The 27,551-nt window shown below is 42.2% G+C and overlaps 3 protein-coding genes across 7 annotated transcripts; 2 read left to right on the top strand and 1 right to left on the bottom strand.

Moving 5' to 3' along the window:
* Positions 1-95: 95 nt before the first annotated feature.
* On the bottom strand, positions 96-26,658 carry arel1 (apoptosis resistant E3 ubiquitin protein ligase 1). Of its 5 annotated transcripts, XM_086182247.1 has the most exons (23): positions 26,308-26,658; positions 25,350-26,196; positions 11,919-12,125; positions 11,409-11,577; positions 10,203-10,423; positions 9,681-9,752; positions 9,350-9,576; positions 8,987-9,224; positions 8,710-8,879; positions 8,353-8,533; positions 7,745-7,989; positions 7,337-7,414; positions 7,106-7,247; positions 6,899-7,020; positions 6,701-6,776; positions 6,497-6,606; positions 6,241-6,420; positions 5,821-5,946; positions 4,240-4,369; positions 4,088-4,146; positions 3,923-4,012; positions 3,660-3,835; positions 96-2,910 (listed from the first exon to the last, which is right to left on the bottom strand). In XM_086182247.1, exons 3-23 carry the CDS (start codon positions 12,064-12,066, stop codon positions 2,808-2,810), a joined length of 3,063 nt encoding a protein of 1,020 aa, XP_086038373.1. In that variant the 5' UTR covers positions 12,067-12,125; positions 25,350-26,196; positions 26,308-26,658; the 3' UTR covers positions 96-2,807. The 5 variants fall into 5 exon arrangements, with proteins under 5 accessions (XP_086038373.1, XP_086038374.1, XP_086038372.1 ...); XM_086182248.1 differs by having other exon boundaries at positions 25,350-26,658; XM_086182246.1 differs by lacking the exons at positions 25,350-26,196; positions 26,308-26,658 and adding an exon at positions 12,674-12,970.
* On the top strand, positions 12,953-15,732 carry fcf1 (FCF1 rRNA-processing protein). The gene is made up of 8 exons (XM_086182250.1): positions 12,953-13,091; positions 13,609-13,673; positions 14,006-14,077; positions 14,164-14,312; positions 14,387-14,459; positions 14,564-14,651; positions 15,285-15,379; positions 15,487-15,732. The coding sequence occupies exons 1-8, from the start codon at positions 13,089-13,091 to the stop codon at positions 15,533-15,535; spliced, it is 594 nt and encodes a 197-aa protein (XP_086038376.1). The 5' UTR covers positions 12,953-13,088; the 3' UTR covers positions 15,536-15,732.
* Positions 16,239-22,540, top strand: vash1 (vasohibin 1). Its single transcript, XM_086182231.1, has 7 exons — positions 16,239-17,150; positions 17,555-17,643; positions 18,242-18,298; positions 18,658-18,732; positions 18,978-19,359; positions 20,610-20,719; positions 20,894-22,540. The coding sequence occupies exons 1-7, from the start codon at positions 16,932-16,934 to the stop codon at positions 20,958-20,960; spliced, it is 999 nt and encodes a 332-aa protein (XP_086038357.1). The 5' UTR covers positions 16,239-16,931; the 3' UTR covers positions 20,961-22,540.
* Positions 26,659-27,551: the final 893 nt, after the last annotated feature.

The following is a 27,551-nucleotide window of genomic DNA, read 5'->3' as shown; positions in this document are numbered from 1 at the left end:
CTGCCTCCAAGTACTTCAAGATGCCTCTCTGCTTGGTCCACACCACAGGAACACTTGGGCTCACTGTGGAGGGCAGAGGGGCCTGCAAGCAAAGCAATGATTTTGACCAGTAGAGGCCATGATCAGATATTGTACAACTCAGGAAGAAAGCAGTCGCACAAGAGCCTATGAGACATCTTGAGCTGATATGCCACCATCTCCATACAGTGAAAGCTCTTGTTTTCCATCAGTGTATTCTAAACACTGCTTTTAAAACGCTGATTTAATTAAGCCCTAAGCTGACGTGAAAGAAGCAGGTTCGAATGAACTTTGTTTATTTTCATACTTTGTTCAACATGCGAGTGGAAAATGAGAAATGTCTCGACTGGAGGGGATTTAGTTTGGCCTCTGTGTTGAAGAGTTTAAAGTGAGGAAGGTCAGTTGGAGAAACAAAAGCCCCTCATCATCCATTGCTGCAAAGTTGTCCTGAGGGAAGATGGCAGGCACGGGATGAGAAGAGGAGTTCCACTGGCATGTAGAGCCACTGCCCCCTTGTGGCTAAAAAACACGCTGATTGCCACAAGTTTGACCACAGAAGGTTTCTCCCTCTGACATTCAGAACAATTCAATTTTTTAAAAACTTTCTACAAAAAAAAAAACTTTAAATATTCATTTTTAGTTTACAGAGCATTTGGACAACTTGCTTTTACCTTCATTGCAAGAAAAAAAATAAATAATCAGGAGTAAGAAAGTACAAGCCCAAAACATTTCGCCAAGTTTCACGATATACAACTTTTTTGCCACTTGAGAAGCTCATGTGATGCGGCGTAGGCAAATATGATGCATGTACAAAGAGAAAAAAAAATGTTAAAAATCGAGTCCATCATTTTTTAATTCCCATAAACAAAGGACCTGCAGTGCAGAGAATCTCAAACATTCATCAGCAGACTTGCCATTTAAAAAAAAAAAAAGCACCCCAGCTTTAAAGTTGTAGGCAAGTAATTCACAATATCTACATCGTTAAAAGTCACACTCTAATCTAGAAGTAATCAGAATTCAAAGAAGTAGATGGTCATGAAAAGCAAAACACGTTCAAGAACATAAAAGTGTAACAGGTTGGTTCAGAGTGGTCACATCTCCAGGTGGGTTCAATTATTAATCGACTTCAGATAAACACGAGCTGACAAAAGCGACTTTTGCGCTCGTTTATCCTCAGTAAGTCAGCACAGCATTGCACGACCCAAACAAACACAGAATCACTTAGAAAACTCCTTAAGCATTTTGTTTTTTTTTCAAATGGCCAGCAAAAGCACAGGCAGATGCTCGTCACAGCACCATTAGCTGTGCAGGTCCAGCTCAGTAAATCCCACACCCGCGACACCTGCTGTCACAATGTTTAATGCCGTCAGCAGGAGGAAAGTTCTGATGTTAAATCTCTTGAGTGGGTTCAACTTTTACTGCCAGCTGTGAAAATGATGTGAGGAACGGAACTACATTCACTGCGCCTTGTGGGCAATTTGAAGTTCTCCTAATGCTATTAAAAATGGCTAAATGTGCATGGAATGGCTCCATAAATATGAAGAGGACACGGTTCAGGATATTAACAAGACTGACAGCATTAGAAATAAATAGTTGACTGTAACATTAAGAAGAGAATGGGGTGTATAACATGCTTTCGTACACTGAGGATGTGAGACAATGTGGCTGCATGGTCGCGAACACGTACACCTGTGTGAGAGGATGCATAGGTGGCGTTGGAGACTGAGGTAAACCCATGAAAGGCTGCAAAAGTAAAACACGATCTGAGCACTCCCCGACGCTCACATCCACAGTTACCCCTGCATGTTATAGTATCACTACTTCTCACCTCTCTGGATACAATCGGAGGCAAAGGGCACGAATAAGGCAGGTTAAAATACAGAACGTTTACCGCTCCGGACAAACACTTTCAACAATATGGGTCAACACAAATATTTTCTCATGACACAATAAGTTAAAAACACGTATAAACAATAGAAATTACTTGGCTTCTTTTAAAAACCCATTCATCTCCGGAGGGGAAAAAAAAAAAAGAAAAGAAAAGAAAAAAAGCTCTCAACCAATCAAATATGCAACAGTAAACATATCAAATCCCTTCTCCTCAAATGTCAACACAAAGATGAAAACTGATGTATACACAATGCTATGTACAAGTATCCAAATAAAAGAGTGATATTATATATTTACATACACACGTCAGTCCCTGATCGAGTAAGGCCAAAGTGCTGTTGATGCACACGTCGCCCACATCACATGTAGGCTGCTGTTGCACGTTAAGTGTTCCTCACTTTGCAAAATGCAAAAGAAGCAGTTTATACAGTTAATACTCAAGGCCGTTGCTCTAGCATTGTTTACCTTTCAAATATATAAAACTAAGCTACCTGCCAGCATTAAGAAACAGAATTAGCCCAAATCTCACTTTTCTCAACAGTTTGGGATGTCCTTTTTGAAAAAAGCCAGATATTTTATATACATACAGTAGTAGTACAGTTCAAATGACAGAGTTGAGTTCAGGTGTTGGGGACCTCCTGTAACACGCTCTCATCCTGAGAGAGAGAGAGAGACAGAGAGAGAGACAGACAGACAGACAGAGACTAGAGAGAGACAGAGACAGAGAAAGAGAGAGCAAGAAAGCAAGAGACAGAGAGAGAGCAGGATCGAGAGAGAGAAAGAAGTCACGGCGGTTCTCTGCCTAAACGCCCAACTGTTAAATCCAGATGAATGTGGGGTAAAGGGCGATGGCGGTGTGCCCTTGTTCGGGTGGAGCCGTAGCACCAGTGCTGGAGGAGTCAGAGCATCCCGAAGCCCTCGCTACCCTCACTGATGGCCAACTTCAGCATCTTGTGCAGCTCCTCGTAGGAGTCGTAGGTGGGGAGGCACAGCTGGTTAAAACTGCACAGAGACAAGCACCAGTTAGCGAATGGCCACACAGAGATGAAGCAATTCTCTTTTCCAAAAAAACAACAACCCAGAAGTATCCCAAGAGAATCCACCAATATCTCCATCCTCCTAACAAGCGTCGCCTTACCGTCTTTATTAAAAACACATCCATGAACCACATGTTCCTTCCTTACCAAGAACCCCAACCACTGTCGTTTTTAAGAAATCGGTCACACATACCAGTGTTTCCCTCAGATTCTATTTGTCATGGTAGATGATGGGGAAGTGATGGAGGGGGGGACTGAGCAGATGTGTAGGGAGGGTCAAGTGAGGACTCGTCACAGCCCTGAGCTGGCAGGACCGCAGCCATCCTCCCTTGCTAGGATGGTTTTCCATTACGCGGATACCAATCCGTGCATCACGCTTGCCGAGGCAAGGAGGGGCCGAACAAATCATTTCACTACAATTGAATAAAGATTTCATCCATCAAAAGCAAAAAATTAAAAAAAAAACAACAAACAACAATATGTGGTGATAAAATAAGGGGCGTGTTGGGAATCACAAAATTCTCAGCACTTTATAACGGTTTTAAGTAACGACAACAGTGACCAGCCTTTTTTAGGAGAAAATTAAACTCAGTTTTGAGGAAGCTTAACCAACGAGGTTCAGATGCACACACGCATGCAGCTGGTTGTGGTGGTTTCATGGGATTTGTTGATCAGGGTTGAAATATCGTCTAACTATGTCTGCCTACTTCTCACCAGGTGTGTGCAGTGGGCAAGGTGCTATGTGTGGGGGCCGCAATGATCTGGAAGGAGGGGCAGAGGGTGTTGAAACCACCAGGTGGCAGCTGAGAGGAGCCGGTGGTGAACTGCAGTAGACGAGCCAGCTCCTCTTGGGTGAAGCTGGACACCACTGCCCAGAACCACTTCATCACCTGAGGAGACAGAAAACCAACGTTAATGATCATTTTCGTTGGCAAGTTGCTGGGCGAGACGGTTGTGAGAGAATCTTGGAGACATACTTTCTCTCGGAAGTGCCACGATCCTCCAACGATCACAGCGTGGGCCTTGAAGTCCTGCACGTTTATATCACCAGTGCCGCACATCAACAGCTACAAAATATATATCAAACACACATCCATTGGTGCTTTAAAGAAAGAGGATTTTTGTTTAACCATCTTACATACCTCCAACTCATTCTCATCAAATATGGCTAGCAGGTTTTCTGGAACCAATTCGTTCAAACCTGCAATCGATCAAGACATTTAACTGATGATGTGCATCTTCCCCGAGACTTGGCAAAGAAAAACGGCAGACTGCAGCTGCGCTCTTTGCTTACCTTTCAGGAAGTGTTCCACCTCATCCCTCACCTGACTGGCCAGCCTGTACTGGGCCAGCAGGTTGAGATAATGCATCTTATTCTCGTTGGTAACGGCGATCTGAGCTCCCCCTGATATCAGCTCCACCACCTGCGAGCGAGCGAGAGAGAGAGAGAGAGAGCGAGAACATGTGTCAGACGCATATAAACAGTCAAACCATGAGACCCAGAAAAAGAGCTGCAGTTAATGTCGTAATCATCTTTGTCAAGGTCAGCAAAAGAATCGTTTCCTAGAACAGGAGAGAAAATATACAAATACCAGTTTCTTGAGACACTGATCTCAAGATTAGAAAGATTAGAATATGAAAGAGTTCAGATATGTTTGTTTGGCCGTTGCACAGCTGTCAGCTTTATTAGAAATATTGTGCAATTTACTTAACAGTGAACTCAAATTACCGCCACATGGTTCTATGGCTCCGCCAACAAGTCCAGTTGCAGTCTGCATCCATGTTTTTTTCCAGTCATATAATACACTGTATGTGGAACAGATTTGAACTGTTGAGGATTAAATTGGTACAAGAATTAATTCATACCATCCTGCAAACTATTATTTGGCAATAAGAAACAGTACTTAACTTTGATTTAGGAACTTGAGTATTGCAACCTGACAATCTACTTTGTTTCTGTCGGGTTCTGTTGTTTGAAACAAGAAACTTTGGAATTGATTATTTTTCATCATTTCAAGGAAACCGTCACACACTCAACATTAACTTAAGCGCACTCATGTTCGCTGGTGTTTGTACGTATGATATGTATCTACGTTAGGTTATCCCTGTGGATGAAGAGGCACAAACTATCACAGAGGACTTAAGGACTGTAATAAAAAACTTGCAATTGTATTTTGGTGAACTGGAACTCGTCATTATTCCCTTCAGGTGTCACTGAGTTGGCCTTTCATACTGGCTAGAATCAGAAAAGTAATGATGTCACGTTGAAGTTGACCTTGGATATTCTGGATATACATTCTCGTAATTCTTTGCAAAAATACGTGTTTGAGTGAAATTTTGTCACAACTGCTGTGTGAATTCCAGAGTTTTGTTCAACAGCAGTGACCCTGAGCTTCGACCACGCGAATCAAATCAGTTCTTCCAGAGAGTGTTTGAGGAAATGCTTTCAAAATTGAGGTGTGATAACATGTGTGAGGTCAAAGAGATCTGGACTTTTGACCTTTAACCACTAAAATCCAATAAATCCATCTTTGTGACAAATAAGAGAGAATTCCTGTGAGGTCTGAGAGATTACCGGTACTGTGTTATCACTAACTGGACGGACATTGTCTATGTGGTGTAATTCATGTCTCTCGTGTCAAATGAGGTGAATCTGTATCACTGTGAGGAGTTACACATTCAGATTTTGAGTGACTGAGGAGAATGTTTAAAAAAAAAAAGGCTACAGATAAACTCCACTCACCCACCTGTATCCAAAGTCAAGGCTTCAACTCTATGAAGAACCAGGTTCTTGCCAAAGCAGCAATATGGTTCATTTTGTTTGGTTTGTCCAGCGTGAAATTACATCATGTATAAAAAGAGGAAGTTGCCTCACCTTCTCCAGCTGTCCGGATTTGCTGTACTTCTCCTCGGCAAACGCCAGGTCCATTTCACTCACGTCATTGTTTAGGATGAAACAGACCTTGGTTTTGTAGAACTCCTGGTCATCCGTCTCAAAGTACTGGGATGTGTGGAAAATAAGGTGAAAACACAGGAAAACCAATTGCATGGCATTTCATCTTTTCAGTGTAAGGATAGAAAGATGATTAGATGGGCTTTTTTTTTCCAAGCTTTGAAAGGTTAAACAGTAAAACACGCTGGCCTGTTCTCCGTAAAACAAATAATGCCAAGATACAAATCAAGTTTCTTGGCTGGGTGAGGAATGTTGAAGTGATGACGCAATCCAGCTGACATCAGAGGGTAAACAACGAAAACAGGTGTAAGTCTGTCTGTGGAAATGTGCTGCGTTTGTTACCTTGTAGTTCATCCTGAGGCCGATGATTTGGGCCAAGAAGGAGCGTGTAAAGCGCGCTCGCACAAGCTGTTTGTAAGCCCCACCCAAAGCCGACTCGTACAGGCACTTCCCCACCACTCGACCTGCAAACTCGTACATCTTTAGACGCAAGTGCGGCGGTCGGTCCGCGTTTGGGTGCACCTGCCAAGAAATTAATTTTAAAATGGCATACCCGAGACTTTTTTTTTGAGAGAGAGCGTAGTGGTTAAAAACTTACAAGGCCCTGGTTGTTGTCACTGAAGCGGGTGAATAGCTGGTTGGAGGTGTCAAAGAGGGTCTTGCAAATCAGCTCGAACCATTCCCTGCGTGGACCTCCCCAGTCCAGAGCTGCCCGACAAATGGTTACAACAGCAGGATTGTGTTAATGGAAGGACTGCATCATTTCATTAGCAGAGATGTTCGGACACATTCAGGTGTTTACCTTCCTCATCTTGAAACACCACCTCAAAGTTTTTACTCCAGTCTGACACAGAGAAGTTCCTTGTTGCCTTCAAGGACTGAGGAAAGAGGCAAACCAGAGACAAAAACAAGAATCGTCACTGATGCCACATTACTATTGTGTAGTCAATTGTCAATTTTCTTCTTTTTTTTTTGTCTCTGAAGAGGAGCAAACACTCACTGAATCTAAAACTGAGTGCCGCGTGATTTTTAGGCAGGTCTTGGTACGAGGTCTCTTGGAGTGGATGTGCCTGAGTTCACGTTGAAAGAAGTTCACCTTGTCCTGGAATGTCTCTGAGCCACCTGTGGACAACAGCGTCACGTTTCCAGTTACAGTCAAATCCAAACGTTCCATCAGGGCAGCTCGAAGCAAAAAATACAGACAAACCGATGTTTTTGTGCAGGAAACGGATGAAGGTGGCAGCCATGATGTTCCTTTCTTTGCAGCTGAGCTCCACAGGCGGCTGTATCCCATCATCCACCACTAGAGTTAGGTACTTGTGAACAGGGTCGGGACCGTGATAGGTAAACTGAAAAGAGAGCACAAGAGCCACTCAACCATGATGAAGAAGGTCTCATCCTACCCTAGAGTTTGTAACAGCTTAGCGGAGCGACTTACCTTTGTTCCTGGACACACTCGAAAGGTGAAAAGGCGCCATGGAATAATTTTCAGGTAGAATTCCTTGACAGATAGTTGCTGTTTGTAAAAACAGAGAAAGAGTCGATATTAGAGCTTTTTAAAAGTTACTTTGATGTACTGATCAAGTTCCTTTAGCCCTGATCAGGGCCCTTTAATAGAGGGGAGCTGTTTTACCAAAATATTTCTCACACTGACAGTTACAGCTTACACCTTTAAATTTGTTTTAGATGCTTGATCTGAATGTTGAACATCCTGGTTAAAATGTATGAAGCTGCCTGAGAAAATGAGGCAAGAACAGATCATCTGAAAGGTATCAGGTGAGCTGGGGATAAATACATTTCTTCCTTTTGTGTAATCACAACTTAGAAGTTTGGAAAACATACTTGCCTTTGGCGATATGTAACAGTAGACCTTTTTTGGTTTCTTGACCTTCTCTGGTTGTCCCTCCACAGGAGAGTCGTGCTCATCCTCCTCGTCTCCCATGGAGGGTCTCCTCTGGGGAGCCAGCAAAGAAGAGGCCGGTAACTGCCATGACGAGCTGCTGTAGTTCCCGCTGCTGTAAAGGTAAGCCTCGAAGTAGATGCTGATGCCTGGCGTGGACACATTCTTCTCCACGCAGGCTTTCTCATTCTCTGCAAGCCATGGAAGAGGAGTATTAGGCCTGAAAAACTCTGGCTGATGATGAAAGGATACTAACTAGATACTAATCCTGTTTAAAGAAAAACAGGTTTCATAAGCGATCTCCATGTGAATGACTACACGACCCACAACCCTAGAGTTCATCACTGATGTCTCCGATTGGTGAAGTGCACTGTTACCGTGATAATACTTCATAAACTCGTCAAGGTCTGATATATAAATAAATGCTGAAAAGTCAATGCCGGATTTGAATAGGAAATAAACCTCAGAACGGCAGCCATTTAAAAGTGAGGCAATAAAGAAATAAAAGACCTAAATCCTGTTATAAATCCAAAGCCTCCATGTCGGCCTCTTACCATTGAGAACAATAATGTCAAATTCCCCGTTGCTGAGTGGCTGGTCCTTGTAGGAGATGCGGGCCCTGAAGCAGCCGGTCTTCCTCAGGGTGAGTCTCAGCAGAACCTGGCACTGCTGTTTGTTGAGAGAAACCGACTTACTGTAGTGTCCCTCCAGACTGTCATCATCCACAGTGCCCAGCTGGAGAAAACAGGATGATTTAGCTCAGTCTGGATATCGACTGTTAAGAACATGGTCCTCTGCAAAAGTAAGTTAACTGGGAACAGAAGCTGGCTTTCATTCTCCCGATCATAATCAGGAAATAAATCTTCAAAGCAAAGAGTGACAGTTAATAGAAAAGAGGTTTGTTCCCTTACAGAGTGCACATGGACGCTGTAGTTGGCCTCATCTGTGAGCGATGTGGAGTTACTGGTGGGATTTCCATATTCATCCCTAGGCTCAATCTGCAAAGTGTGCTGGTGGCCATGTGTTAGCACCAACGTGGAGAAATGGTAGGCTATCTTGGTCTTGGATGGGACAACTGTACCTGAAAGTCAAGCAAGAACATTTCAGTGGAAATGGCTTGAAAACAATCAGGTTGAAGAAAAAAACAAACAAAAAACAAACACAACACTGGCAATATATGCTACATACCTGGCTGGAAAATTTTGTAATAAGGGCTGTAAGCCACATTGAGGCCGCCTAGCTTGACAGCCACTTCATAGCGTCCAGCCTTTCGCACTGTGAAAGCCACTTTGACTACGTTGGAGTCTGGTTCTTGTAGAACCTCCTGTGTGACTGGGATATCCAGGGCTAGTTCAATATGGGTGATGTTGACCCTCAATCCCACGGGCCGATGGGCTGGGAAAGGCTGCCCATTCTTATAGAAGAGCTGAGAGGACAGAGGACAGATTAGCAATTAAGCACGTGTCTGCCTATTGTATTACTGCCCGTCTGAGCCATCTGTAACCATGAGTGATGCATCTTAGTATATGACACTTGTGCAATGATTATTACTTGGACTCTGAAGCTCATAGTCTGCCCCACTTCCTGTGGTTCCTTCCAATCCCATGACACCTTGCAGGAACGTGGGTCCAGGTAGTTGCCCCGGACGTAGTCGTAGATGCTGCGGTCACCACGTCGCCCTGGATCTTCATTCTGCAGGAAGCTGACAACCCTCGCTGCAAGCTCACAGAGGAACTTTATGGTGAAGACAAACGCTATGATGGAAACAGTAATTCCACCTGCGATGAGAAGAGAAGAAACACAGCAGGTAAATGACTGAGAGAGTCAAATCCAGGACAGGTGCCAGCCCGACCCTGACTGGAACAGTTCCAACAAAACTCACCAATCACGTAAAACATGAGGTCCCTTATCAAGAAGCACAGTGCCACAGTACAGCCAAATATGAGAGCTCCCGCTGGAAAGACAGTTTATAGAAATTAATGATATGAGCCTGCATGCCAGATTTTGATGGCTGAACTTTGATTTCATTCATAATTTTTTAAAAAGGCTAGAGGAGGACATGGTCATAAATCATTTGGGTTCACAACAAAAGCCAAGAAATTATGCAATACAACTGGCCTGTTATAAACACTTGTTTACACACTTCACATGAGGACTTCTTTGTGCACGAAGACCAAGTATCACGGTGTTACAGCTATGGTCTTTAATCCTATCATTTAAATCCTAGCATTTAAATATTTTAATTACTAAATATTTATCCGAATTTGGAGAGAATGACTGAAAAAAACAGCGATTGGGCTTCAGAATGAGGACTCCACACTGAATTTCTCCACTCCATAACCTAAGCTACTTTCACATGATCAGAGCAATTGGCAAGAAAAGCAGAAAAATATCAGCGCCTCACCAATCGACCACTTCTCATTCAGACGCCTCTCAGCAAGGCTGTGCACCAGCCGGATCTCGTAGTCCCGGTCTCGGCTCCTCCTTGAGGTCTGGAGGATCTTGATGCCCGTAGACAACTTGATGTAGTCTTCGTAGTAGTATCCCCAGGCTGCTAGAGACAGCTGCAGTTGACTGTCAAACTGAGACAGATCATCCAGATTCATGCAACCCAAAGTCTTCAGTCTGCCGTGGAAAAGAGAATTAGAAGGATAAATGATGGCTGGAATTGAAGCACGATTGACTTTGTTTTCTTTGGTTACCCAACTATACAGTTCCATCACCTCCTGGTGTTACCCTACATCTACTGCAGACAACAGACTGTCACACACGCAAAACAAACACTGTTTTTTTTTGCTCGTTTTAACGACAGTCACACTGAACTGAACTCTTATGTCAACAGGGAGCAGTGAGATAATATGACATGTTCGGATTAAAGTACAGCTCATGAGGGAGCTCTGGGGTGTTTTATTTTTGAGTGATTTGCATGAGTTCTGCATTGATAGTTTAATATTGTTATCTTGCATGTGAATGAAAAAAAATAAACTGCACTTGCTACACTGTTAGTCACTGAATTGACGGCTGGGCCATATTTAGCCAATTGAATCGACATTCAAACGGAGGCAGTGATCGCATGACTCCGTGACCTTGAGAAATATGATACAGTGTCCCACAAGAAACATTCAACAGTTCTGCTCAAAAATGGGTGGCTGTGTGTTTGTGTAACACAACTGACCTTTAGAAACATAGAGGTGATTTTGCTCAGGTGGGGGAAAAAACATGCAGAATAAAAACTAAACAACATTATCATAGCTGCTTCTCATCACATCAACAGAGAGCATGCAATACACACATAAGTACAAACATCCACAGTGCTGCAGGGTCTCACATGACAGTCCCTAACGTGTGTTATACTGCAGTGACCCTCTGAAATACTGCAGCTTCCACAGCTTTGTCAGCAAACTAGCCATGCATGGAAACGCTGCCCCCTAGTGGACATATATAAATGTGTCTGCTGCATGCCCAGCTTGATTTATCTCCATGTAATCACAACAAAGAGAGATAAAAGATAAAAACATACAGCATTTGTCTAATTTATGACATGACATGAAATAGTTACTTTAAAAAAAGTCAGTTTAAAGTAAATTTTAAGCTCTTTTCTTTTTCTTACGTATGATAAAAGTGCTCCAGGTTTTGAGAGAAAAGCCACTCCTGGAAGGCAAAGTCTCGTAGCAGCTGGATGTGAGCTTCAGCAATTTCCCTCCAGCGCTGCTGTTCCTTCACCACCTCCTCCAGGCGACTCAGCACACTCAGACTCAGTTCCTCCAGTGTCTGCACATCTGAATGACACACAAAAGCTCATAAATATCCCTTTAAAAACATCCGTCTCTAAATCAGTGTTGGCCTTGTAAGGCATAACTTGTTATTACAGTCTCATGGTACAAGTTTTTAAATCTGTGCTGATTGATTGTCCATGGATGTCACATGGATCTCATGAGTCTGGGTATTAAAATGAATACAAACTTCTTGCATTAAATTTACTAAAAGATTACATTTCTCTCTGGTATTTCAGAAAATGGCAGGTACTGGTACAATGTGAACTTTAGTAATACCAACCCTGGATACGATCCATTAGCCACACTTCTGAACTGTAATGGTAATACAAATGTATGCCACTGACCTTCAAATAAATGCCTGTATTGAGAAAGGCTATGTCCTTGGAGCCATTCCTCAATCTGGCCTTCTTTGCCTTTTTTCCAGTGTACCTCCCAGAAGAAGATCCACAACACAGAACAGAAGAGGCAGGTCAGGAAGAAGCGGCGGTCCATCAGACCATCTTTCAGCCTTCAATCTCACCCCTATGTTCTCACAGAAAAACTGCAGTCCCCTACAAAAAGACAAAACTGTTCATGCTCCTCAGATGCCACAAACTTTACAGTCAAGATTAGAGTTTACTGAGGTGAAACAAAAAGCTGCTGTCATCAACCAGCTACACGACAGTAAACCCGTTCTGTGAGTTTCAGCTAATGACTGCTCTGCCAAGAATACATAAATATTTAAGAGTCACTATGGAGAAGTGTTGGCTGATGGGAGAATATCATTACACGTAATCCATGACACTAAAATATGCATGAACAAGTTGCTTATAGAATGGTGCTAAACTCTACACAACCGATTTTAACCCAATAGAAAATATATAAAATGCACTGCATTACTACATTGTCGGGATTGTTAACGAGAAAGACGAGTTAATTACACATCCATGGTGCTAGCTCATGTCTCAAAACGTTCCTAAATGTTATCCACTGACGCCGTCAAATACAACCAGAGATCCAACAAACTAACGCCAGTCAATCTTAACAATCAGCTTTAACGAGGCGCAGTGGTAAATTTCGTGCATGACAAACCAAAACACACTGAAAACCGGGGGCGTACCTTAACGAGGATAGCCGCAATATCATCAATTCTCGACACCTGGAGCGCGAGGAAGCTAATCTTAGCCCCGTATTGACAAACTGCTAGGACTGCACAAAGCTAGTAGCTCAATAGTTAGCCAATAATGTCAGCGTAATTTCAGAGCCAGACTGTGGCGTTTGTGAAGATGCATATTACGTGATATTCACGAGACACAGCTAGCTATAACACAGCTAAACACAGCAAGCCTCAAACAAATAAGTAAGTCCTTTAGTAGTGGTGTTAAATACCTCTGACACTCATTCACTTAGCAACCGGAAAATGCGAAGAAAATTGTCGGCTTTTGATTACGTCACGGAACGTAAGTAAGGCCGACGTCGCACGAGGGGAAGGAAAGCGATTGCTGTAGTGAGATCTGTCGTCTATAATTTTCAGAATGGTACGTAATCTACATGTTTTCCCATTTACAATAATTTTGTTTTGATAGTTTTGTCCATTTAAGTTTGACAATTTGTATGCCATTTATTAGCCGGCGAAGCTTTTAGCCAGGGAAGCCAGTGAGCTAACTTAGCTAGCCTAGCCCGTGTGAGCTTTAATGTTATCTAAACATGCAACGTCAGCTGCTAAAAGGGGTTGTAAATCTGAATTTTACTTCCATCGATGCAAAGACACTTGACTCCCAATGGGAGTGATCACGTTTTGTGGCTTGAATTTTGCTTTTACTTGTCACTGCTTTTTTAATGGAGTCAGCATTTGTCAAAGTTAAGTACAGTATGAGTCAGAATGCTGTTGTAGTGAGTGTCCAGTGATTGTTAAACGTATTTTGAATAGCATAGTTGGTATTGTGAGAGGACTCTGTCTGACTTATGCCATTAAACAGCACAGCTTGTAGTTTTGATTGATTGCATTTCACGTTCCAATAAATGTCTCTGAGTGATTTTTTTTCTTAATTATAGGCAAAACACAAAACACAGAAGTTTGCTGCAATGAAGAGAATGATCAATTTGAAAGACCAAAGAATGTGAGTTCTGTTTTGTTTTTTTTCCATTTTCTTTTCAATCCAAACCCATGCCCCTTTTTAGCGGTCCTATTTCTTCTATTCATCTTTTGGTCTCAACTTATTCGCACATATTAACTCAACAGAAAAAAGCAGGTACTAGTTACGTTTTTAAGTTCAAATGTTGTCTATTTATTTTTTGTCTTTATATTATACCTGCCTGTTTTTGCACTGTGGGTCTGAGAGGACTGAAATTTCATCTATGCTGTGTGTCATGCACATAGAGTATATTTGACAAAGTTGATTTTGACTTGACTTGAAGTTTTGAACTTAATGTGTCCTGCTTTGTTTCGTAGCAAAGAGAAAGACCGTTCCAAAGCGAAAGAAAAACGGAAGAAAGATCCTTCACAGCTTAAAGAGAGAGAAGTGTAGGTTGGCTACATAAAAACTTAAAAATGAATCATGAATAGGGTTTTATGGCTTTCTGACTTGAGTTTTTTTTTATCTTGTGCAGATCCAAGTACCCATCATGCCTGTTCTTTCAGTACAATACTCAACTGGGCCCACCATACCACATTCTAGTTGATACCAATTTCATCAACTTCTCTATCAAGGCCAAACTGGACATCGTTCAGTCTATGATGGATTGCCTGTATGCCAAATGTAAGTACAACTTTATTATAATACTGTGATCCAGACGCTGACTTTACTTCAAATATTGTCTGTGTTAAATCCAGGTATCCCGTATATAACAGACTGTGTGATGGCTGAAATTGAAAAACTTGGAATGAAGTACAGGGTCGCACTCAGGTACAAATAGCTTGAGTTCACAGTAGCTGGCACGACTTGCTTTTTATGTTTTGTTTTTTTTTTTTTAATTTTGATCTTGTCTTAATATATTTGTTTTTTTCCAGAATAGCAAAGGATCCGAGGTTTGAGCGCCTGCCATGTACACACAAAGGAACATACGCTGATGACTGTCTGGTCCAAAGAGTGACACAGGTGATTTACCTGAAATATGTAGATGAGCATGTTGCTGATCATGTAATGATGATGGTGATGTTAAGTAGAATACGTACTGTTCATTCTCATAACATCACGTGAGGGCTAATCTCTCTGGCAGTGTCCCAAAACTATCTGTGATATCTACCCGCTGCTAAGAGGGGGCACGCTTGAATTGATTAATAAAATACACAATCAGTAGTGGCGAGTGGAATCGCACACCTTAGTCTGTTACACACAAAATATACAACATTATTTACAGTCCTTTTTTAAGCAGAAAGGCCATGGCTCACCCATTTGCTTTTATTTATTTATTCTTATCTTGACCAATATGGTGGTGAAGATGGTCAATTTGGTATCTGTGGGTATGGATTTAATGGCTAGATAGATGAGCTACAAACTGATTTAAATAGAATAAAGTAGATAACAACCAGAATACCAACTATACTGCCCCAGCAAGCCCTCAGGGGCAAGATGAAATGTGCCCTCTACATGTTCCTGGTCACAGATTTGACAAAAGCCTGGATCTAACAGTGAAAAAAGTGCGTTGCTCTGAACCCAAACTGAATGTAGCACTGCAGTCATCCTTTCATAATGGCATTAAAACATCCTATGTTACGAATGTTCCTGCAGCACAAGTGTTACATCCTGGCTACAGTGGACAGAGATCTGAAGAGAAGGGTCAGGAAGATCCCTGGAGTACCCATCATGTACATCTCAAACCACAGGTAGCACTCCTGTAGTATGAATGTGTACTTTTTACATCAGATATAGTCGAATGTCAGCCTCCATGAAACCACTTACTCTAACATTTTCTACTCTTTTTTTAAAACAGGTACAACATTGAAAGGATGCCTGATGATTATGGTGCACCGAGATTTTGAGTGTCTCTTCAAATGAAATGTAAATAGACTGAAGTTTCCTGACATATATACAGTTTTGTTTTCCCTTGTGTACACTGAAGTATTGGGTGGTGTGATTTGGAGAGGAAACAGGAAAAAAAAACAAATTTAAGTTTTGTTGATCTCATAAAAGTTTTATAACCCTTTGTTATTGATTGTGAATAAATGACTTGTGTGCACATTTTTCTGTCTCGTTTTTCTTTCCACAGCATCTAAAATTTTTCTCTAACCAAGACCTTTAGTCAGTGTTTTAGCACAGTGAGTCGCCTTTGACAGAGTCTTTTAGGAATTTGGTTGGGAAATTCCCTTGTTATTGGATTAATTTTTTTTTTTAACTCAGTTGTTCTTCTCCACAGTGTTAAGTGAAGAACTGATGCTGTGACTGATTTGTTACAGGTTTTTCTTGATTTTTATTTTTAAATTATAAAACATTGTATATATATTATAGTAATATTTTTTTTAATATTTTAAAAAAGTAGTATATATATATTTATATATATCTTAATGCCCCTTTTATTTATTCTAAAATTATATTTAAGGACATTTAATAATTTAACAGCATCTAAATATATCATTAGTTGATATGCACTCATAACGAGGAGCACTTGAATGCATCATTTGTCACAGTTGAGCTCATCCCCTTAAGTAGCGAGCATGCGCAGTGGCAGCCTGGGAGTGTCTTAGCGGCTTTCTGGCTGTGAATCCGACCCGCAGTGACTGAACCAGCAGCATCTCTCTGAACAATGAACCGGTAGACAAGGAGCGAGATAATTTAGTGGAAAATGGAGAAGAAATGACCGTTTAGAGATTGGCGGGAGAATGGAGTTGGACAGTTGCAGTAATTTTTTGGATTTTCTGGATGACCTCTGACGGTACCGGGAAAGAGTAATTTTCAATACTTTGTCTGCGGAGTCAATATAAATAGAGCCTTAGTGACTGATACATGCACATTTGCGGGCTTGCGTTAGCTTGTTGTTGAACATTAACTATATCGCCACTGAATTAGACGGCACATTTGTTGCTAATTCACCTTAACAATTCACCTTTACACCTGAGAATGTGATTGTTTAATGCCCTTATTGAGGTTTCAAGTGTTTGGAAGCCTCAATAAAGTCAGATATTTATAATTATCCGGGATATCTTCATCTGCCTGAAGTGAAGAGGTTTTGGTTTTTTTTTCCAAATTTTTATTAAGAGCAAATAATCTATCATTAAAGACATCACCTTGAGACACTGGCTCCGTAAGCTTCTGGCTGTAATGAGTTGAGACACCTATTGTAGGAACCTACTTAAACCTGCAAGCAGATTAGCCAGTGAAGGGTCCAGGGCATCTGTCAGGACATTAGTGCGCCAGGACTCCTTGTGTGTGGGGGGAGGGATGCTGAGGGCCACTGTTGTGGTGGAGGAGAGAGATGAGGAGCAGGAGGATGAAGGTGAAGAAGAGTTGAGGGATGGAGGGGTACCTTTCTATGTGAATAGAGGAGGCCTCCCAGTGGACGAGGAGACTTGGGAGAGGATGTGGCGACATGTGGCTCGAATCCATCCCAACGGTGAGGATTTGGGGAAGAGGATTCGGGGTGCAACTGACCTCCCCAAGGTAAGCTGCTGCTTCCTAAAAATTCATGACAGTTGTGGTGCTGCCCTGTACTGATGAATTTTTCCAGACACTAGCAGAGGAACAATTTACACTGGTGTAAAAAATGTAGTGCTACTCCCTCTCACAGGACTGCAATGTGAAGCCACATGCCTCCGATTCCACTATAAATGATTATTTCTGCATCTCTGAGCAGCCTTCCTTGCACAGTACCTCTGCATGCTACAGCGCTTTCAAATGCACAAGATGAATTCCTACTCTTAACGCGTGTGGCTCTAGAACAGTTAAAGATACTCGTGCCATTTGTTACAGTTCACTTAGAAGAGCACAGAGGTCAAGCAAAGAAAGACTTGCTTTTTCTAGACTACATAATGGTGCTGCAGTTGTTTGGATGCTCTGTCCCACAGATACCAATACCGAGTGTGCCTACATACCAGCCTACCACCACTGTCCCACAACGCCTGGAAGCCATACAGAAGTACATCAGGGAATTGCAGTATCCTTTGACAAAGTTCACTCATTAGTGATTATGTGCCCGTGTTTTTGGCTCAGGATCCTCAAAATAACAGAGACCAGTAATGTGGCAAGCACACGCATGAATAGCCACATCCAAACAAAGCTAAAATTAAATCAATTTTGCAAACAATCAAGGCCTTTTTACTGCACTTTTGATATTTCTTGATATCTGAAAATTCTCTTTTAACCCTCCTTTGAGTCTCCTGACTCCTCTTTGGGAGCCATGTTTTAGTATTTGTGTCCAATAGTTTGACAGATACACACTTCAGAGTTGTGTGTATTCTTTAGAACACACCCTCTCTTGCCGCAAGCACGATCTACAGAGTAAATAATAGTACTGGAAAATATTTAATGCTTTTCTGATCCCGCTTTTTTGGCTCAGTTTGATAAAAGTGGGTCAAACATGACAGACGAGGCTAGACTCTCTATGAGGCAACAGATTTATTCTAGTCCGAGCAGAAACTCATCCATAATTAAGCAACAAACTATGAATATCACAATGCGCCTGCGTGCTGCAGAGAATTCTCTCATGACAGTTTCATGACGCTTTACATTGTGACCTCAACTATGACCTACAGGTACAATCACACCGGGACACAGTTTTTTGAAATCAAGAAGAGCCGGCCTCTAACTGCGTGAGGAAACTTTATTTTTAAAGGTTTTATTCATGTTTGTCCTCTGCTTTTTAGTTGTTGTTCTTTTTCTTTTGTCCAATAATAAGAAAAAGCCACATCTTTCCTCTGGTATCACCTGATGCATGTGAATCAGCTGTGTTCTGTGAGCTCACCAGATGTCTGCAATACACTGTCCTTGACCTAATTTTATTTAGAAGTGCAGATTTTATTTCCCTTACTCAGTGAAAATGCTTTTGTTTTCCTGCCTGATCAATAACAGCGTGTTTGTGTCATATGATGTGCATTCTGAAGTGCACAAGGGTCTTTTGTCTCAGGAATACATTCTTGTTAGTTGATGCTGGTGTTTGTTTCCCGCTCAGGTTGATGGACATCGCAAAGGAGATGACACGCGAAGCTCTGCCAATCAAATGCCTGGAGGCGGTGATCCTGGGGATGTATCTTTACAGCAGTATGGTGTCTTCAGATTGTATTGTTCTACTTTTCCAACAATAACGGTAGAGACTGACAGCTTTTTTTGATGTATGCTGTCTTTTGTCTTATGTCCATATTTTGCTCATATTTATTTTGGTCTCATTTAGCAGAGGGATACTAAGTGGTAGTGTAGACTAATAACTAATAACAGGCAGGACAAGGGGAGGTTATATGTAAGAGATCCTTTCCTTGACCAGGCTTGTTAAAGTTACCTCACCAACAACATGCCAGGTGTGGAACGCTTCCCCCTCAGCTTTAAGTCTCAGTTCTCAGGGAACACCTTCCATCACATCGTGCTGGGAGTTCATAGTGGGGGGCGCTTTGGTGCATTAGGCATGAGCCGGAGGGAGGACCTCATGTTCAAGCCCCTGGAGCTGCGAACACTGATGGACTTGGTGCAGGACTACGAAGGGGCCTACAGGGGCTACTGGCACACCCTTCGCAAGGTCAAGATCGGCCAGTATGTGTCACACGATCCTCACAGCGTGGAGCAGATCGAATGGAAACACTCCGTTCTAGATGTGGACAAACTGAGCAAGGAGGAGCTGCGGAAGGAGCTGGAGAGACACACTCGAGACATGAGGCTGAAGGTACAATTCAGTTCATTCCTTACTGCTGACACCCGGTTGGTTTGGTCTGTAGTTGGTAAAAACAAAGGCAGACTCACCCATTCTGATGAGGTGCTGACGTACTATGGAATTAGATTCATATTGTTGAACAGAATTGCTTTGCAGTGAAAGAAAAACTGAGCTGAGAGCAATTTTTGTGACTGAGACTTCGCTCAAAGTTGTAACACGCATTTGTGTTTGCCACTTGGGAACAGAGTGCTAGTTTGACTCCAGGCTAATCACATATGGGTTTTACTTTCACAATAATGATACAAATCTAATTCCGTAAATTGCAGATTGAAATTAGGAAAAAGCTAATTCTTCAGGTAAGGATGTGTGCGGTATTAAAAGACAGAAAGTACACTGGCAAGAATTTTCCCTACAGTGCTGCAGCAGAGCGAAACATCATCCTCATTTCTGCTTCACTTGTACAAATACGGTCCTACTTGTCACAACCCTCCCAGCTCTAAACGCAGTTTACCTTCTATGCACATACTAGGTCAGGACACACATTGTCCCGTTTGCAAAACTATCAATGAGGCATATGGAAGGAGATTAGCATAAACAGACTGAGTGCAGATACAAGGAAGCCATTTTTCAATTGGTTGAAAAATAGTCCAAAATCAGCTCACCAATCAAATGCTATATTCACGAGAATGATAGGCTACAATAAAGAGGCTAATTAATGTAACTCAGAAAACAATGCAATATTTTTAAGAGTGTGAAAACCTACGATTACTATTAATCCACTGTTAATATATTGTTCCATTCACATCTTGCTGACACAAGTACAAGCCAATGAAGCCCCCTCAGAATGAGAGACAACCAGGAGAAACAGAATTAGTCCTCAGCAGATGGTCTTCACTGCCCAACTGCATATTGCAGTCCTCTGACGTGCTGTTTGATCAAGCATGTTGACACCGAGTTGACCCGCCATCAGCAGCATTATTCCGCCTCAAACTGTGTTCTCTCATCACCTTCCGCGCCAAGATAGCGAAGACAGCCTTGATGCTGAGCTCGCGTATGATAAAACTAATGTGATGGGCTGACTCTGCTTCATGCACGGTCGGCTCCATCCATTAATAGATGATTCCTTTACAGCGCGTAATCACATTAAAGACACGGGCAGGTTTCTGCCACAGACGCCGCGTTGCTTCTCAGTCAGGACGTCAGCGGTGCTGCATTCTAAAGAGATTGAAATCCTGATGAGAATGTTTGGTGCTTTTATGCAGATAGGAAAGCCTGCACCTCCCTCTCCTACCAAAGACAGGAGGAACAGCATGGGTTCACCCCTCAGAGGACAGAGCAGCCCTATACGCAGGATCAGCCGCGTGGAGAGACGGTAGGACTCACAGGAAATATGCCTGTACACTTTGTCATCACTGGAAAACATTTGAGCTATGTGTTGGTGTCTTGCTCTCAGGCAGAAAGCAGAAGGAATGTATGAAGTAAGTCATAGGTTTCATGCGGAAATGAAACTAAAAATAAGTTTTTTGTTTTTGTCTTTTTTCCTCAGACCCTCTGGAGACAAGAAGGATCAGAAAACATCTGGAGACATGAATGGATATCAGATTCGAGTGTGAAGATATTTCTTATCAGTTTGAAAAGTCACACACATCTCTCATGAGGCTTGAGGCGTGAAACACACTGGCCTCCTCACGGGATGTTCAGTTGAATGGACTCACACTCCTTTTCTGGAACTGTTAGTGTGCACAGCAGCTGCTGCTGGCAAAGTTCCCAAATTGTTATTATAAAAGGGGGTCAAGTGGGTGGTAATGTGTAATCCTTTTTAATAACCAGAGTTTGGTTTCTAAACTCTAAATATGATGATTCTGCCCTAAAGTTGGCTCAGACTATCATTCAGTGTAAATGTGCTACCAGACATATCATGGGTTTTTGTGCTTACTGTGCTTCTTTACCAGCCTCCCCAGAGTCAGACAGGGAAGATAGATACCCATCTTCCTGCACTAGATGTGCACTAGAGACTGCTAGTTAGCTTAGCATAATGAAGGGTAGTGGATGGGCCGGTTCACATACCTCTGTCAAAAGTCACCAAATACACTCCAAAGTCCAAAAAGGTCAATGTCTGCATTAATTTGTGCATAGCATTTGCTTTGAAATAATCGAATGGTATTGTGTATTGCGCAAGTGTTTGTGGCCAAAGGAGCGAGTGCTGCTTTTAATCACGGCCAACTCTGAGGAGCGGATGAGGAAGATTACTTCTGGACTAACCAAGATCCTGAGCCTAATATACTTGAACCAGAATACACAAAGGAGGAACTTTAGGTTTGGAAGCTGAGCAGACAAGTTTAGAGTTATGCTGACGGCCTGTATGATTAGTTGCACCAAGCTAACTAGCGAGTAGCATATCTGCGCTGGTTTCTAGCTTTCTACTGGATATACTGAGGAGAGAAGGTTATCTATCCTCTTCTTTGTTTCTGGTGAGGATGACAAATTAGAATTATTTCCAAAAATGTTGGCACGATCCTTTAAGGCTGGTCTGCAATTTATATTCACTAACTGTATATGTGCAAATACTCGTAATGTAACTTTGAATTCCCTTTAGGCTCCGCTGGGCAGCAATTGCTCTTATAGTTTGGAAGCGACCCATGTGCCTTTCATGAAAATTTAAAGACACTTTTTATATCTTATCTAACATTGTCGTTCTCACCTAACTGAACACAGCAGCATTATCGTTACACCTCTGACTACTATGAGATCGTTTTTTTAAAAGAAGCTAGCGTGGTTAGCCTGCTATTGACTGACTGATGTTTTCTGAATATTGGATTGATTATACACTGTACCTATGTACACTGTAAGAGTATGACATCACTCACTGATGGTAACGCAGCTGACTCGCCTCAACTGCATTTAATGTCGATGCACAGTTACGTTTACTTGCACTGTATAACTGCTTTATATATCATCGTTTCTAATTTGTTTTGATTTGTAGCAACTTTATTCAGTATTTCACTTGCCTTAAGTGGTATCCGAGAATCTTCTATTTAAAATAAAGTGTGAATACGTTTTTTTTTAAAAGCACTTTTATCCTTTTGTAATTTTTTTATTGGTAATTCTGCCATTTTAGAGCCAACATTTTTACATGTTCTGTAGGTGTTGTATGTTTTCATTCCAGTGATCTACAAAACTGTTGTTTCATATCGCAAGTTGATTTACAGGAACACAATAAAGATTCACTGATTGAGTTTTGTTTGCAGTTTGAACTGAAGAGATTTTTTCACGTGTATTTAGAGACGGTGACCTGATTTGAGTACTTCACCTGAAAAATATCTTTATATGTATTCAAGTGGAAGTAAGTTTGGGAGCAGGATACGAAGCTTCAGGCCTAACTAGATGAGAGCAAACTCAATTCCTCAAACCACTACCAGAGTTTAGACTCTAAACTTTAGAGAAAGGAAACTTGAGGCCAACAATGCTATAAAAGGGAACAAAAACCTTCTGAGTGCTGCTAAGATTTACAACAAAACAGTTTCAAGATGTTATCCCTCTGAATCTCTGAATATCAATCATTTGGTTTAACAGAAGGCTAACATTCATCACCGCTGACAGCATTTGCTGCAGCAATAAATAAAAGCAGTCGAGTGCTACTCTCATGATCAGAATTTACAGTTTACCGGAGAGAATAGTTCATGTGAAGTCCACCTCACAGGACTGCAATCAGCTAATATGGCTTACTAGCTGCTGCGTTCAATGAAAACCAGACAACGCTGAACCACACTGGCATGTCCGGATTGTGACGTACCTCTGAACTGCAGCAGAATCTGAAAATACCACTGTAAAACAACAGATGTGGTATGATTTGTGTTTATATTCAGCAGCTGCCTCAGTGATACTTAACTGAAAGAAATCACAAGAATCATAAACAAATCCTCCTGTCTACTATGGGGTAAAATACTTCATACAACAGTGTTTGCAAAAACACAGGAACAGAAGGCATGCCCTACTTGGAAATATTATCTAATGACCCACTTCCTTTTCTTGCATTCTTTAGATACCACAGGAGGGATGAATAAAAACAACCTGATTGCTTTATAGAAGTGTTTCATTCACAACTGACTTTATGTATATTGAAAATATAAAAAGAAAAGCTCACATTTGAGTGACAGGCGACCTGCTGATGGGAAACACCATCCCAGACATTCTACAGCCCATGCTCAACACAAAGCTCTCCCTCTCTCTCTGAGCTGGTCATGCATGAACACGCAACTATTTAAATGAATTATTCATTCATGCACCAACACACCAAGATGCACACAGACATGTCCTCCCTAACAGAGCCTCAGAGTAGAGAGATGGGAGGGCACGGTTGACATTCAGGTCACAACCTCATCGCGAGACCAGGCCAGACACGTGTGGAGCCAAACATCCATGAGAGGAACTATACTTTTCTAGTTTTGCAGGCATTTTCTCCACTAACGATGTTCAGCGTGGTTCATCTGTCAGCAGGATTATGGGGGGAAAAAAAAAAAAAAAAAATTTAAAAAGCAGATTTTGATTTAACTAAGTGCAAGGTGGAGCCGATCCAGATGCTGAGTCAAATCCTTAAATATCTGCTTTTTGTCACATTGCATGAAAGAGCCTTTCATTTTTAAAATGTTCAGAGAGTAGCCTGGGCAACAAGTCTTAACTCATACTCACAGTCACACATTTCCAATTCACACACCCTTTTGCAACAACAGATGTGTCTTCTTCCACACGATACAATTATCTGTGCAGAACCAATTCCATTGTACTCCACTCATGCCATGACTAGGATTTTCTTTTGGTAGAGAAACTTAAATGGGAGCTTCACCCGCCAGATATGAAAAAAACACAGTACACTGACAACCATAAGAGATTACACATTGATAAGACATGCGCCCTAAATAGGGCTGAGAAGTTTATCAATTCTGCGATACATAGATATTTGTTTCTCTCGAGTGTCGATTTTTCAGCCGCGAGTATCGATATATTACGCCCCATTCCCGTGTCCCGCACTTTGCAGGAATGAGCTCCCGCTTGCGTTCCACATGTATTCCTTGAAAACTCCCCTATGCGTTGGAGCCTGGGCCCATAAACTGCTGGTAGGCTCTATACTGTTGCACCAGAGATGGATAAATCTCCTTTGACCAGAGTCATAGGTTGCTTCCGAATTGCCAAGTGGCAACCTACGACCTACTGCTACGACGTAGGCTGTCCGAAACCACAACTGGCGTGAGTAGCGACGTACTTCGTAACCTAAATTCCAGCTTAAACACGCCCACATTGTAGGTTGGTTCAAGTCGGGGCCAATGCACTGCGGACTTCTTCCTCGTCCCCTAAAAACTTGTGGACGCGCAAACTTGCGCCACCAACAGTCTCCCATTCTTATACAGCACCAACATTTACAGTCATTGTTGATGACTAAAGGCATGTTCACACCAAACGCGACGCGTTTGAACACACCTGTATATGTGCGTTAATGTGCTTAATAATAGAGAATGAATGACGGGTCCGCTCCGAGTAGAGTGCAGTACGACAGTCAGCCCACCAGGTGGGGCTTTCGTTGGTGCTGTCTACCGAATTGCGGTATCTGTGCTATGCCAGCAGAGGTCGTGCTTCACCACCAATCTTCGAGGGTGTCTGAATTGTGTCGTGTTGCAGTAGGTCGTAGGTTGCCACTTGGCAATTCGGAAGCAACCACACTAATCACTCCTACTCGAGCTCTCTGGAGAACAATGTCCGTCTTTTATTCTTCGCTCAACAAGGGAAAGAGAAAACTCGACAGTGACCCCTGGTGGGACCCAGTGGTAACTACAACAAACTGAAAATCAGTACAGAAGCAGTCATACACATTACATGTCCTACTTCAACATACTTTTTAATAACCGCTAAAATACGTGCATTTATAGACGTCTGAATGTGGGCCACTTGCTCTTCCTTCCGTTCTCCATCTCAGTAGCTCTGTGTAGCGGGCGGTTTCCTTGACTCACCCATGTTAGCTTGCTGCTTTAGCTCCTTGTGGTAAATGCCGCAGTTCCCGCTTGCATCACATATGTACTCCTTGCAAACTCTCTTAACCGTCGTCGCCTGGGACCATAACCTGTTTGAAGGCTCTATGCTCCTCCAGCAGAAATGGACAACTCTCCTTTGACAAGAGTCGTACAGTCACCCCCACTCGAGCTCTCTGGAGAACGTCCGTGTTTTAGTCCTTGCTCAAAAAGGCAAAAGACAAACTCGACACTGACCCCTGGTGGGACCCGGTGGAAATTACAACATACTGAAACTCAGCACAGAAGCAGTCATTCACAACATGTCCTACCTAAACAAAGATGTTTCAATAACCGCGAATAGACGTCTATTTCTCCACGTCCAAGAGACGTCTATTTCTCCACGTCCAAGAGACGTCTATTTCTCCACGTCCAATAGACCTCCAATGGACGTCAATTAATGGACATCTAATATACATCTATTCATACATAATAATTTAAATACCCGCTAATATACGTGTATTTATTATTCTTCATCTGCCTGTCCATTGAATGTGGGCCACTTGCTCTTCCTTCCGTTCTCCATCTCAGTAGCTCTGTGTAGCGCACGTTTGCTCGGCTCACCGATGTTAGCTTGCTGCTTTAGCTCCTTGAGGTAACTCCCGCAGTTCCTGCTGGCATCATACATGTACTCCTTGCAAACTTTCTTATCCGTCGTCGCCTGGGCCCATAACCTGTTGGCAGGGACTTTTCTCCTCCAGCAGAGACGGATAACTGTCCTTTGACAAAAGTCGTACTGATCACTCCCACTCCAGCTCTCTGAAGAACAACATCCGGCTTCTATTCTTCGCTGGACAAAGGAAAAGACAAACTCGACAGTGACCCCTGGTGGGATCCCAGTGGTACCTACAACTAACTGAAAATCACTGAACAGAAGCAACTCATACACAACATGTCCTACCTCAACACAGATGTTTAAATAACCGCTAATATACGTGTATTTATTATTCTTCATCTCCCTGTCCATTGAATGTGGGCCACTTTCTCTTCCTTATGTTCTCCATCTCAGTAGCTCTGTGTAGCGGGCCGTTTCCTCGGTTCACCGATGTTAGCTTGCTGCTTTAGCTCCTTGTGGTAACTGCCGCAGTTCCCGCTTGTATTACACATGTACTCCATGCAAACTCTCTTAACCGTCGTCGTCTGGTCCCATAACCTGTTGGCAGGCACTATTCTCCTCCAGCAGAGATGGATAACTCTCGTCTGACAGGTCGTACCAATCATTCCGACTCCAGCTCTCTATTAGGACATCCGTCTTTCATTCTTCGCTCAACAAGACAAAAGACAACCTCGACACTGACCCCTGGTGGGACACTGGTTGTAACTACAACATACTGAAACTCAATACAGAAGCTGTCATTCACAACATGTCCTACCTCAACAAAGATGTTTAAATAACCGCTAATACACCTCTATTTCTCGATGTCCAATTGACGTCTATTTATCGACGTCCAATAGACGTCTATTTATCGACATCTAATATACGTCTATTCATAGATAATTTATAATCATTTAAATAACCGCTAATATACGTGTATTTATTATTCTTCATCTGCCTGTCCATTGAATGTGGGCCACTTGCTCTTCCTTCCGTTCTCCATCTCAGTAGCTCTGTGTGGCAGGCCGTTTCCTCGGTTCACCGATGTTAGCTTGCTGCTTTATCATTGGCTGCCATGGTTTATTTTTACTTAACCTGGTGGCTAGACTGGCTTGTTGCTACCCCATATGTTCAGTATCAAGTTATAAAACCTGCCAAAGAAGGCCACTTTCTGCACTTAAACACTCCATTATTCACTTTAGTTTTCAAAAGCTTGTAAGCTACAAGTTGCACTCAGTTTCAATAAATGAAACTTATTTTCTCACATCTCTGATTCATTTTGTCCAGCATTTTCCAGCTGCCAGAGTCATATATTGTTCAGTTCAATTAATTCAATCCAATTCAATGGAACACTCACAAGGTAAGTGTATTGAATTGTATCGTGAGCTGAATATCGTGACACAAATATCGTGTATCGTATTGTATCGCGGGATTCGTGTATCACTACAGCCTTAGCCCTAAATGGTTAAAACGCATATAAATGAAGGTTCCAATATTTCCAGAGGCTGGATGAATAAATTATCTCACTTTTGGTAGGGTCACTTCAAGAC

This window comes from Aulostomus chinensis, chromosome 17 (genome assembly GCF_037954235.1).
Source record: "Aulostomus chinensis isolate RoL2024-O1b breed Wild chromosome 17, RoL_Achi_v1.0, whole genome shotgun sequence".
In the NCBI taxonomy this organism is placed as follows: domain Eukaryota; kingdom Metazoa; phylum Chordata; class Actinopteri; order Syngnathiformes; family Aulostomidae; genus Aulostomus; species Aulostomus chinensis.
This window is presented reverse-complemented; position numbering and strand designations above follow the sequence as displayed.